The 14,117-nt window shown below is 45.9% G+C and overlaps 1 protein-coding gene across 6 annotated transcripts in view; it reads left to right on the top strand.

Moving 5' to 3' along the window:
• Positions 1 to 14,117, top strand: part of LOC137562758 (lysozyme C-1-like) — a 115,475-nt gene that overhangs the window by 83,221 nt on the left and 18,137 nt on the right. For 3 of the 6 annotated variants that reach the window (XM_068274418.1, XM_068274416.1, XM_068274417.1), the window contains exons 2-3: positions 7,930 to 8,121; positions 13,830 to 13,988. In XM_068274418.1, the coding sequence (XP_068130519.1) occupies positions 7,983 to 8,121; positions 13,830 to 13,988 (298 nt within the window). In that variant the 5' untranslated portion in view covers positions 7,930 to 7,982. Of the gene's footprint in view, positions 1 to 7,929; positions 8,122 to 11,643; positions 11,711 to 13,686; positions 13,725 to 13,829; positions 13,989 to 14,117 lie in introns of those variants that run through there. The other 3 variants (XM_068274421.1, XM_068274420.1, XM_068274419.1) reach the window with 3 other exon arrangements.

Genomic DNA, 14,117 nt, shown 5'->3' with positions numbered 1-14,117 from the left:
ATATTTTTTTCTCTGACATTTACTTTGTGCTCCTTTGAGATAATAAAGTACAGATAAACTTAAATCAAGCACCTAAATCAACAACTAAATTTTTGGCAGCCTTATAATACTGGCTGTAGTTTCGGTCACCTTCTGGTGCTAAAAGTTCCATACAAGACTGGAAATGGGATATACAGTGGCTTGCAAAAGTATTTGGCCCCCTTGAAGTTTTCCACATTTTGTCACATTACTGCCACAAACATGAATCAATTTTATTGGAATTTCACATGAAAGACCAATACAAAGTGGTGTACACGTGAGAAGTGGAACGAAAATCATACATGATTCCAAACATTTTTTACAAATAAATAACTGCAAAGTGGTGTGTGCATAATTATTCAGCCCCCTTTGGTCTGAGTGCAGTCAGTTGCCCATAGACATTGCCTGATGAGTGCTAATGACTAAACAGAGTGCACCTGTGTGTAATCTAATGTCAGTACTAATACAGCTGCTCTGTGACGGCCTCAGAGGTTGTCTAAGAGAATACTGGGAGCAACAACACCATGAAGTCCAAAGAACACACCAGACAGGTCAGGGATAAAGTTGTTGAGAAATTTAAAGCAGGCTTAAGCTACAAAAAGATTTCCAAAGCCTTGAACATCCCATGGAGCACTGTTCAAGCGGTCATTCAGAAATGGAAGGAGTATGGCACAACTGTAAACCTACCAAGACAAGGCCGTCCACCTAAACTCACAGGCCGAACAAGGAGAGCGCTGATCAGAAATGCAGTCAAGAGGCCCTTGGTGACTCTGGACGAGCTGCAGAGATTTACAGCTCAGGTGGGGGAATCTGTCCATAGGACAACTATTAGTTGTGCACTGCACAAAGTTGGCCTTTATGGAAGAGTGGCAAGAAGAAAGCCATTATTAACAGAAAAGCATAAGAAGTCCCGCTTGCAGTTTGCCACAAGCCATGTGGGGAACACAGCAAACATGTGGAAGAAGATGCTCTGGTCAGATGAGACCAAAATGGAACTTTTTGGCCAAAATGCAAAACGCTATGTGTGGCGGAAAACTAACACTGCACATCACTCTGAACACACCATCCCCACTGTCAAATATGGTGGTGGCAGCATTATGCTCTGGGGGTGCTTCTCTTCAGCAGGGACAGGGAAGCTGGTCAGAATTGATGGGAAGATGGATGGAGCCAAATACAGGGCAATCTCGGATGAAAAACTCTTGGAGTCTGCAAAAGACTTGAGACTGGGGCGGAGGTTTACCTTCCAGCAGGACAACGACCCTAAACATAAAGCCAGGGCAACAATGGAATGGTTTAAAACAAAACATATCCATGTGTTAGAATGGCCCAGTCAAAGTCCAGATCTAAATCCAATTGAGAATCTGTGGCAAGATCTGAAAACTGCTGTTCACAAATTCTGTCCATCTAATCTGACTGAGGTGGAGCTGTTTTGCAAAGAAGAATGGGCAAGGATCTCAGTCTCTAGATGTGCAAAGCTGATAGAGACATACCCTAAAATACTGGCAGCTGTAATTGCAGCATGCGTGAAATGCAAAATATCAGGACTGATGAATCTTACATTGAGTAATACTACATTCCAAATACCTTGTTTCCCCCAAAATAAGACAGTGTCTTAAATAAATTTTTGCTCCAAAAGATGTGCTAGGGCTATTTTCAGGGGATGTCTTATATGAACACACAAGTTCCTGTGCTGAGTGTCTACCTGCCTTCCCCACTGTGCCGCCTCTTCCTCTGCTGGATCCACCTCTTGTGCGCCCCTGTGTCCCCCTTGTTCCTTTAGTGTCCTCCTGGTGTCCCCTTCTTACCCTTTGTCCTCTTCTATTCCCTGTCTCCCCGTGTCCCCCTATATCCTCTGCTGTGTCTTCCGCTGTCCCCCATGTCCTTCTGATGTCCCCTCGTGTCTTCCGATGACCCCCTGCATCCTCTCCTTACCCCCAGCTCCATGCTGTGCTATCCCCGAGCTTCATCCTCTGGGGAAGAAGTAGGGCAACGCCAACTTGTATTTCTACTGGAGCTGATAGTCTCGCAGGCGGGACCATTGCTCTGTTATTGGGCCAATCACTGCACTTGCATGAGTAGCAGCGAGTAGAGTGATTGGCCCAATGATAGAGCTATGGTACCACCTGCAAGACCATCAGCTCCAGTAATAACACAAGTTGCCATACTTTCTCCCCTTACTGACACCAGTCTCCCCCCAAGTATATGTGTCCTCCCTGGGTTTGTGGTGAGTGTTTGAGTGCTCACGTTGGCAATTTAAAAAGGTGAAGGACACAGGAGGAAGCCAGCAGTCGCACCCATATGATGGGTGAGGGCCCGTTTCCATTTGTGAGGTGGGAATCGCAGTGGAAAAAATTTGCATGCAGATGCGAATTTCGCATGCGGTTGTATGCAAATTTTCATTCGAATTCGCATACGATTTCGCATGGATGATTGTGTATGTGAATTTAACCATGGCAGTGCCTGTGTGCTTTTCCATTGTTTCGAGGCTAAATCGTATGCGATTTTGCATGAAAATTCGCATACCAAAACCGCATGCGATTTTCCTATTAAATCCATTGTATGTGAATCGCATAGCGGTATGCGAATTCTGATGGCTCTGCTATGCAGATTTTTTCTGCACAGAAAAACGCTCAGAAATCCTGACTAGTGGAAACAGTCCCATTCACTTGTATTGTCTATGTGAATCTGCATGCAGGAAACGCATGCAGATTTGCTCTAGTGGAAACGGGCCCTGAACCTCCAACACTCACCACAGGCCCGGGGGGAGGGAAAGAATGGGCGGAGCCCCGGGGGGAACAAGAACAATTTCCAATAGATTTCAGCATGAAATCTCTCCACAGTGTGTGGGCAGGCAATAGATCCCTTTCTGTCAGATTCAATCAGAGAGGGATATTTTTGATGGCCGATTTGGTGGCAGATACCCACCTTGTAGAGATTTAAAGTAAATTGTCTTTCTTCTTTGAGAAAGGGGTGATAAGGCTTTACATTTTTTTTTTCCCAGTAGCGAGCCAATGTAAAGTCAAGGACAAACATTGGAACAAACCACTGCAGGTGGTGGATATCTTATCATTTCATAGATAAATGCATTTACTCAACAAGTATGATTCCAGGTACTATAACTTCTCTACAGTACCCTGATAATACCTGGCACACTTGGCATGTTTTTTTGGTGAGATTCAACTTTTTTTTATGGCTAATGTTTGCAGTCACCTCTATAAAAGCAGCACAGATTCTCTTCAGTCACACTCAAGCCACATTGGAGGGAGTAAGTATTGTGTTTTATGATTCCTATATTGCTACTAGTTTTTTTCTTTTTTACTGTGTTTTTTTAACATAGTGAGAATCTGAAACAAATCATACTCTACTCTGAACAACCCCAGGAAAATAATGATACCATGGGCAACATTTATATCTGGCCAGCATGGAGGCTAAGTGACTAGCACCCACACAGAGTCCTAGGTAGGGGTTACAATTCCCACACAGGGAATTTTAGGGGGTAAAATTCATAGCTGATAACATCACAGTGCATTTAGCATGAGCAATATACAGTAAAGACTAAAGCTACATACACACATACGACAATGATCGTTCGTTGTGAACGACGAACAAACTTTTAATTGACGAAAGAACAACCTAAGTAAAGTTAGTTTTTAAAGGTGTGTAACGATCTGATTGTTAGAACGAACGTTACATCACGTAAAGCAACTATTGCGCTTGCGCATAAAAATGGAAAGTTCCATGGAGAAATAGCGAAATGCGCATGTCAAGCCTAGTACGAACGACCGTTTCCAACGATGTACTACTTTTGCAAACGATCGTCATTGGAAAAAATCCGCCAAGCTAGAGCGTTCGTTTTTAACGATCTAGCTCGTCCGTCGTTAGACTTAATGGTCGTTGGCTGCTTTTTTTTTAAACGATTGTCGTTTTAAGTGATCGGGGAACGATAGTTTCAAACGACTATAGTCGCAGGTGTGTACGCACCTTAAGGGTTGATCAGTGCTTGATAGATGTCTGTTTAATGCTAGTGATCTAGCGAGATTGAATTTTCATTGGGATCAGTTGAAATGGCATATCAGGACATAATCATCCTGTGTATGGCCAGATTAAAGCACACCTGAATTAGAACAAAAAGGTAGATTTTTTACTTACCTGGGGCCATAGTCTTTCAGGTCCCTCTGTGTCCTCTGGGCCCCCTCTGTCACTCTGCCTCCTCCAAAAGATCTGTGACTGGAACCTCAGACGCAGCTTCTGCGCATACATGGTCCCATTTGTGCACCTCCTCAATCTTGATCTCGTGGCTGGATGCATTCTGCACATGTGCACCCGGCTGCAGGAGTACAATTGAGGAGGTGCTCAGTTAGGACCATGCATGCGCAATCGAAGCAACTGGCATTCCAGTTGCAGATATTTTAGAAGAGAGAAGTGGCACAATGAAGGTGACCTAGTCCTAGAGGACACAGAGGGATCTGAAAGACTATAAGGGGATGGAAGAAGCCCCAGGTTAGTAAAAATCTTTTTTTGATTGAATTTAGGTGTGCTTTTGGCTGACCATATACAGGTTGCTTATGTCCACATATGCCATTTCAGCTTATCGCTATCTGACTGGAATTCAGTCAGATAGTGTTCCAGTTCAGGTGTGCTCTGAATCTGGTTTAAGCCTGCACTAACGACATAAGAGTTTGACCCCGACAGAAGGGAATACTGGATAGGGAGAATCCATCAAAAGAGGTTCTAAAACCTCTTTCAAAAAAACTAATATAAAATATTCTAGACTTGTGTTTTAAATGACTGGTGGCTGAAATAATCCTTTGTAATTGATTCAGCTGTCTGATCACCCTGAGCGAGCATTCACAGATATGGGGGTCTGCAAACGTGCAAATCCTGACATGCACGCGGGTTCTTCTTTCATCTGATCAACCGCACCAAAAGAAGTTTACCCTTCCCGGTAGAGGCAGGGCCGGTTCTAGGAACGATGGGGCCCTGGGGCAAAATTAATCTGGGGGCCCCCCATAACTGGCATTAGAGTAGAGGCCCCTTTATTTTTGCAAACCCCTTCATAGCTCCTCAAGTCGACTGACGTGCCCCACAACTATACAGTGCCCTCCCTGGGAGGATGTGCATGCAAGATGAACTGGCAGCCAGCTATCTAAGCCCTAAAAGTAACCCTGTAGTTCTGGGAACTGGGTGGTATGCCTGCAAGATGACTTGAAGCCTATCTAAACAAGCCCCCTCCCTCACTTTTAGGGCCCATTCACACTTGAGCGTTTTGCCGGCGATTTCAGCAAAACGCTCAAACGCTAGCGCTTTTGAAAGTGCTAGTGTAATTAAACCCTATGGGCCCGTTCTTGCTTGGGCGATTTGCAATAATCACCCAAAACCGCAAAACGCAATCGCGTTGCCTGCACCATTTTCAGGCAATTTCCCGGCGATCGCGTTTCAGTGCTATAGAAGCGCTTTGGCTGGCTGGCAAAGGGGGCTTGGGGCCCCCAGGGACCTTTGCCTTACTGGTAGTGCCGGCCCTGGGTGTAGGGCCTCTCAATCCTAAGCCTGCACCCCTGTGCCTCTTTTCCTGCCCTCTCACTCACCTCACACAGGAGATAGTCTGACGTCACCGCCTGGTACTTGATAGTATAGAGAACTGAATAGGTAGGGTGTAGGAGAGCAGTCCTCCTTTTGGACGAACACACAACAAACAGAAGGCTGCTCTTCTACATACTGTCCATCCAGCTCTCTCTGTTCTCTCTCCACTGGCCTGTACTGAATGGTGACATCAGCCCATCTCCCGTGTGAGGTGAGTGAGGGGGAAGGGGTGACGGCCAGGGATTTGGAGCTGTGGGGACAAACCTCTTGTGGTGCAGTTCGGCATGCAAACAGTAAACCCTCAAGTGACATGTGGGGTCAAGAATCTACAAATCCTAACGAGAATGTGTGTTTGTGAACCCATTCACCATAGTGAACTTCAGTAACTAATAGTCTATCAACATGATGTTGGCTGAGACAATATCAAACACAGTTGTTAAAGCCTACCTGAGTGTACCACAGAGGCGCTCATTCAATACTTGGATTGGATACAGCTTTTTTGAACTCCTGTATAGCCTGAGGAAGCGGTACTGTGGCCCGCGAAACGCGTTGCATCTTTAGGAGTTACACTGTTTAATAAATGCATTCTACTCTACCTCAGAGTTTTGTTGTCCACTGCTAGAGGGAGGTAAGTCCACCTTACCTTCCCTCTTTTTACTGTTTTTAAATAATAGTGTTTTTACTCTTTTTGGCGCCTCTGTTCTATCTGCGTTTGATACGTACCCGAGATTAGCCTCGGGTACAAAAAGACATACTTACCTAAGGAAAGGGAAGCCTGTGGATCCTATAGAGACTTCCCATGCCATCCGTTCCCCCATTGCTGAGCAAGGACCCCCCAAAGAAAACTAACAAGATCTTGATGTATTTCAGAAGGGGAGTGCAGCCCCAATGTGAAGGAGGGTCCTGGCGAGCAGTGGCAGGATTGAGGAGGACCTGAGAATCCTCTAAGCAGGGGTCTCAAACTCGCGGCCCGCGGGCCATTTGCGGCCCTCGATACAATATTTTGTGGCCCTCGCCGGCAAAAGCTTCCTTATAGTTCGCTTCAGTGCTCCCAAGTAATCCGCCGCATCCCCGCCGCTAAACGAGGGCTGCAGAGCCCCCAAATCGCCCTGGGGGCAATCCGCCGGCATTTCCTGGAAGGGGCAGAGCTTTCAGCTTCAGCTCTGCCCCTCCTGACGTCAATCGGCGCACGGATCGCCGCCTCTCCCCGCCCCTCTCTGTGAAGGAAGAGTGAGAGGGGCGGGCAGAGGCGGTGATGCGCCGCCATTGTGAAATTCCTTATGCGGCCCAGCCTCATCCTGACTTTGCCTCCTGCGGCCCGCAGGTAAATTGAGTTTGAGACCCCTGCTCTGTAGCAAGGGTATCAAACTCATACCAAGTGGGCTGAAATGAACCACTGGGACCAAGTCGCGGGAAAATCTTAATGTCTAATGGCCCCCCTCCCCATACAGTTTCCTGGTGTCTAGTGTCCCCTCCCCTATACAGTTCCCTGGTGTCTAGTGCAACCCTCCCCTATACAGTCCCCTGGTGTCTAGTGCCTCCCTCCCTCCCTTATACACTTCACTGGTGTCTAATGCCTTCTCCCTCCCCCATATAGTTCCCTGGTGTTTAGTTGCCCCCCTCCCCTACACAGTTCCCTGGTGTCCAGTGGACCCCCTCCATCCCCTATACAGTTCCCTGGTATATTGTGCCCAACCCCGCCCCATACAGTTCCCTGGTGCCTAGTGACTATACAGTTCCCTGGTGTCTAGTGGTTTCCCTCTCCCTCCCTCGTATTACTTCCTTGGTAATCTAGGGCGTCACCACCAGTATAGCTACCCTGGTGGTCTAGGGTGGCCCAAACGTAATGCAAAGCGGGGAAACCACTTGCGGTCCAAATTTGATGCCTCTTCAGGCCAGGTTTGGGCTATCAGCCGGAGTTTGACATGTATGCTCTATAGCAGTGATGGCTAACCTTGGCACTCCAGCTGTGGTGGAACTACAAGTCCCATGATGCGTTGCAATACTCTGACAGCTCTAAGCATAACTCGGGGAGGCAGAGGCATGATAGGATTTGTAGTTTTGTCACAGCTGGAGTGCCAAGGTTAGCCATCACTGCTATATAGGGTACAGAGGCTTCCCTCTTATTAGGTAAGTATGCGTTTCTGAAACCGGATCAGGTTCAGCACAGGTTCTTTTTGCCAGCTAATGAAAGGCCTGTGTCTGCATGGGACTTTCATATATTGTTTATTATTTTTTACCTTTTACATGTAAATAGTATACTTAGTTGCTTTTTGTTGTTTATTCCTTCAATGGCATATCTAATAAGTATGTGTAAATTGCTTTTACTAGTTCTTCTTCAGGTCAGATCTTCCTATTACTTGTGATTAACTCAGCTAATCAGTATGAAGATAGTTCTGTTGTTTGCTGTTTGTTTGGGCTTGGTCTACATCTCAGAAGGGAGAGTCTATTCAAAATGTGAGCTATACAGAATCTTCCAGGAAACTGGACTGGCTGGATACCATGGATATAGTGCCGCTAACTGTAAGTAAGCAGAGGAAATATGCAGAAAAGTGTCAAGGTTCATAAATTATTAGGCATTACTTCACTGTTTAAATGGGATACTTAAGTTTGATTTAAAAAATAAGGCAGTTTTACGTACCTGGGGCTTCTACCGGCCACCTGCAGTGTCCGCGTCGGTAGTCATCGATTGTCCGGACCCCTGCCGCAGCTCAGTTTTTGGCAACTGAGCCTGTCACTGGCCACTGCGACCCTGGCCATACGCTTCCTCATTTGTGCTCCCATCCCATTGTGCTCTCATCTCTACTGCGCCTCCACTAGACGCTCCCGGGAATGGGAGTGTGTCCGAGGATGCGGTGGCAGGCAGCAGGCTCAGTTGCCGAAAGCGAAACGGAGCTGTGGCGGGGGACCGGAGGATCGTTGAGTACCGGCGTGGCACAGAGCAACTGCAGGGGGCCGGTAGAAGCCTCAGGTAAGTAAAACTGTTTTTTTTTTTGTCTGACTTAAAGTCAGTGGGAACCGTGCTTAAAAAAAACAAAAAGCCAGATACTTACCTAAGGAAAGGGAAGCCTCTGAGTCCTAATGAGCCTACCGTCTTCTCTCCCGGTGCCCGTTCCAGTGCTGGATCCCCCGTAGCAATATTTGACTAAATTAGTCAAATACTGCTCTCTCCACTACCGAAGGTAGGCTTTGGAAGTCTTCGGGGAGCCGTGTGCTCCTGAAGGCGGGCTGCTCCATACTACGCATGCGTGAGAGAGGGCACTCGCACATGCGAAGTATGGAGCCGCCTGTCTTCAGGGGGACTCTGATCCCGAAGGAGCTGCCAGCGCAGCAAAGGCACCAAGGGATGAAAGGCTCATTAGGACCCAGAGCCTTCCCTCTCCTTAGGTAAGTAACTGGTTTCTTTCTTTAAAACTCACTCCTATTAGCTTTAAGGTTTCCTTTAAATGGGACACCTAAAGCGAGAGGGATATGGAGGGTGACATAATTAATTTTAAACAATACCCGTTGCCTGGCAGACCTGCTGATCCTTGGCCTCTAATGCTGGGAATACACCATGAGTTTTTTTGGCAGATAGATGACTCGATTCTAACAGGTCCCATCTTGTTTTGTTCATTTTTCTGATCAATTTTCTCATAGAAGTGAATGTAAATCGATCAGAAAAATCGTAAAATCGATCAGCCAGTAAATCTGCCGAAAAAACTCATTGTGTATTCCCAGTATAATACTTTTTAGCCAAAGACCCTGAACAAGCATGCTGATTAAGTCTGGTACACACTTTCAGGCCATGGGCCACTAGAAATCGCTAACGTTGGTGCCCTGTGTCAGCGTTTTGTTGGCGATTTGTGCTGCATTTTCTGGCGATTAAGGTAAATCGTATACTCTGTTCTTAAGCCCAAATGCTCACAAAATGCTGCATGTCCTGTGTTTGTGATTTTCAAAATCGCAATCGCTCTAGCGGGCTCACCTCCATACACTTATATTAGCAAAGCGTTTTTTAAAAGTACTGGCAATTCTCAAAACACCAAAATCGCTCAAAAAACCTTTCTAGTGTGTCCGAGGTCTCAATTATGACTGGCCAATCATTAAAGAATTTTACCCCCTCCATGTAGTATGAGGGTCGATAGATATTGAATACTATGAGCAGATTGTGTAGGTAAGCCCTCATACTACATGGAGGTGGTAAGATTGGTCAGTGATTGGCAAATCATAATTGAAAGTGTGCAGCAAGCTTAATCTGACAAGATTAGCCACATGCTTGTTTCAGGTGTGTGATTCAAACACTACAGGTGCATGAAAGTTTAGCAGGATGCCAGGCAACTGGTATTGTTTAACCTCCCTGGCAGTATCATTATTTCCACATTTTTTTAGCACCCTTTCAGACCCTAAACCGCAAAACAATTATACTGCCAGAAAGCCTGCAGCAGCCCCAGTACTTACCTTCCTGGGATCCAGCGCTGCTCCGTACCCTCCGTAGTCCAGGTGGCGCTGTAACCCTATAGTGAGATCGCTGGCTGTCATCATGAGAACAGGCAGTGATCTCACCAGGGGGATGCAGAGCCTCGGAAGACAGGAAGGAGAAAGTCTGCTGGCGTCTGGATCCCTGGGGAGGTGAGTGAACACGTCTGCTGTGCGCTATACTCTGCAGAGACCTCATGGTGGTCACCACGAGTCTGGCTCGGGGTTACCGCTCTGAGCTGCAGATTTCCAACCCCGAGCATGACTCAGGGTTACCGCCAGGGAGGGTAAAAGGAAGTAAATATGGCAGCCTCCATATACCTCTTGCTTCAGATGCTCTTTAACCCCCTTGGCGTCATGATTCTTTCCGGATTTTAGGGTCTAAAAGCGGTGGAATTTTTTTTGCATGCTTTTAGATCCTAAAACCTGGAAAAAAAAATCATGCTGCTAGGGAGATCTGCAGAAGCTCAGCACTCTCTCACCTCCCTGGGATCCAGAGCTGCAGTTCTCCCTCCGTCCTCCGGGTGGAGCTGTAACCCTATAGTGAGTTTGCCAGCTGTCGTCATGACGACAGAGGGCAATCTCACCAAGGGGAAGCAAAGCCTCAGAGGAGAGGAAGAAGAATGGCGGCCAACGTCGGGAACCCCTGGGAGGTGAGTTTCAAAAAGCCCCCTGCGTGCATTGCTCTGCATAGACCTCCTGATGGCTACCATGGATTCAGCTCGGGGTTACCACTTCTGGCTTGTTTTTTCCAGCCAGAGCTGAACTCGTGATTACTGCTAAGAAGGTTGAAGAGGACCTGTAGTGAAAATAACAAAATGAATAAAATTGTATTTTTTACAATATTCATTTACAAATCATTTGGTCAGTGTTTGCCCATTGTAAAATCTTTCCTCGATTTATATCCTGAAATCTATCACTGGTGACAGCATCTTTAGTCCTGTCAGGTGCATCACTGTGGAATGTTTGTATACTCAGCGTACCGAAGACAGTACAAATAATACCTGGTTTTCCAGAATGCTGTGAGGGCACAGTGGGTGGGGGAATTCTGCATAGCTAAACAGCCTAGGCTAAGCGTCACTGAGAGGCTGGGGTTTCATACCAATATATAGATATAGGATTATTTTCTGATACTGAAACCAGGAAAATTCGCATAAAAGTGAGTATCCTGAATTATTCACTGCATTCTACTACTGGATTTGTCACTACAGTGCCTCTTTAACAAGAACAGTCACAAAAAGTAAATAGATATTTCAAAGTGCTGTATGGGGCAGAACCGTGCTGTAAAATGTATTTTATTAGCTCTTACCTATAATTACCAACTTGTAATGCTGCCGCATGATGTGATGTGAAAAGATATTGACCTAATGAGTATTCCCTCTAACCTGCTGCAAATGATAACTTTGAGCCACGTCAGGTTGCATGCATATGAATCAGCCTCTGGGAGATTTGGGCGCAGGATAAAGCCAGCGCCGAAATACCCACCAGGCACCTGAAGCACTTGCTTGGGGTCATAGTCTAAGGGGCCCCAGGCAAAGTTCTAGCTCTCCCTCTCCATGCGGCCACTAGAAGAAACTCATTGGCTTCTGACATTCCTGCCCTGACAGGTCTCTGAGGAGCGGGGAAATGCTGCTACATTCAAATTTCATGTATGGTAAGTGTTTTGCAACTTGTACTTCGACCAATAAAAATTGACAGGAAGTAGAAGTATTCTGATTGGTCCAATTAAAGCTGCATATAATTTACATACAATTTGAATGCAAGGAAAAATTAATTGCATCTCGTTTTATGCATTTTCATTAAACCTTTGTCCTAAAGCCTGGTACACACTTTCAATTACGATTAGCCAATCACTGAGCAATGTTGCCACCTCCATGTAGTGAGGGTTAACAGATTGAATACTATGAGCAGATTGTGTGGGTAAACAGTCATACTACATGGACGTGGTAACATTGGTCAATATTAATAGAAAATTTGTACCAGGGTTTAGGGTGCAAACCAGGGCTGTGGTCAGTACAAAAATCATCCGACTCCTCAGTTTATGAAACCTCCGAGGTACTGCAAAAACCGCTCGGTGTGCACCAGGCCTATGGCAGTGTTTCTCAAACCTGTCCTTGTGACTCTCCAACGGTGCATGTTTTGCAGGCAGCCTCACCTATGCACATACGGGGTAATTAGTGTCTCAGCTACTTGGAATCCAACTAGCTGAGACACAAATTACTCCACCTGTGCATAGGTGAGGCTGCCTGCAAAACATGCACCGTTGGAGAGTCACAAGGACAGGTTTGAGAAACACTGCCATAGGCCTGGTGCACACCGAGCGGTTTTTGCAGCGATCCGCAAACCGCTCCTGCCTGTGAAAACGCTTGGCTAATGTATTTCAGTGGGATGGTGCACACCGGCGGTTTGAGGTTTTTAGCAAACGGCATCAGGGAGTGAATTACCAAAACGCTTAAGAAAAACACGCCGGAAACCGCTAACACCCCTCCCCCCCCAAAAAAAAAATGCCCACCCAAGCGCCGGGAATCAGAAAGGAAAAAATGCCTCAAAATAAGGCTACCGCGGATAGAAATGCGGATGAATGTCAGTTAAGCAAGGTGTGTATGATGATCTGCAGATCTCATAGACTATGAATGCAATTTGCAGGAACGGATCTTTGGCAGGAACAGATCTTTTGCAGATACTGATCTTTTGTGTGTGTGCAGCATCTGTGTGTGCAGCATCTTGCAAAGATTTTTTTCTGCTGGGGAGTTCAGCTCCATAGAAAAGACTGTGACGGTATGGCTCTCATACTACATGGAAGGGGGTAAAATTGGTCTGTGATCTTTAATTTTCAAAAGACTATGGTCTGATGTGTGTATGTGGCCTAAGGCCTCATTTAATCTTAATCCATTTCTGCTGGAGATTAGGGATGCAATGAGATGCAAATCCAAGTTTATGCAAATGTATGTACATTTTTATGCAAATATATGCAGCATGAAAATGGACCAATCAAGTCCCACCCAAGTTTAAAATGATTGGTCCATTTATATGCTGCTTATATTTGCATAAAAATGTACATACATTTGCATAAACTTAGAATTATTTGCACATCATTGATCATCCCTACTGGAGATTGTCCGATACATTCACTTCGATGTCTGGACTACAGAATAACTAAACAGCTCATGGTGACCTAGAAGGACAAGCCGTGAAAGACAAGCCGTGTGACACGGCTGTCCGTCCCCCTGGGAGGCAGGAGAGCATCGGCTCTCATACGCTGATGCCTATGACAGCCGACCGTGCTGATTGGCTGGTGGGGGGAGGGAGTGTAGTAAAAATTCCCCCAAAAAAATTATTTAAAAAAAAAGGAAATAAATATTTCTAAAAAAAAAATAAACAAACATCCCAACAGGGTTCAGAACCCACCAACAGAGAACTCTGTTGGTGAGCAGAAAATGGGAGTGGGATCACTAGTGCTGAGTTGTATGGCCCTGCAGTGAGGCCTTAAAGCTGCAGTGGCCTAAATAGTAAAAAATAGCCTGGTCACTAGGGGGGTGTAAGCCTATGGTCCTCAAGTGGTTAAAACAGAACTGTGGTTTCCCATGATGCATCACTCCTGGATATGCAAATCATTCCCTTACTGACAGGAATGGGAGTGCACTTCAGGAGCACCTGCTTGCATGGTGGTAATAATGCCTGAATCCAACACTGTACGATACTTTGCATCCTGTCTATAAACAAACATCCATGGTAACTAGTCTTCAAGCATTAGTATTATTCTCTCATTACAGGGATTTGTCTGGCTTATTATGAAAGTAGCTACAACACTGCAGCCGTAAACAACAACGGGCCAAGCCGTGACTATGGAATATTCCAGATTAACAGCAAATGGTGGTGCAATGATGGGAAGACACGTGGAGCTGTAAATGCGTGTCACATTAGCTGTCAGAGTAAGTATAGTCAGGGAGGGAGCACGCTTGCATCTGCGGAAATCACAGACAATTCCACGCAACTGGTGATAAAACAAACTATTCCCCAGGGAACAGTTCCCTATCTAGCTACTTCCAGGCCGGCGAGCT

Source organism: Hyperolius riggenbachi, chromosome 3 (assembly GCF_040937935.1).
Source record: "Hyperolius riggenbachi isolate aHypRig1 chromosome 3, aHypRig1.pri, whole genome shotgun sequence".
In the NCBI taxonomy this organism is placed as follows: Eukaryota; Metazoa; Chordata; class Amphibia; order Anura; family Hyperoliidae; genus Hyperolius; species Hyperolius riggenbachi.
Note: the sequence above shows the minus strand (reverse complement) of the source record. Positions and strands in the feature narration are given on the sequence as shown.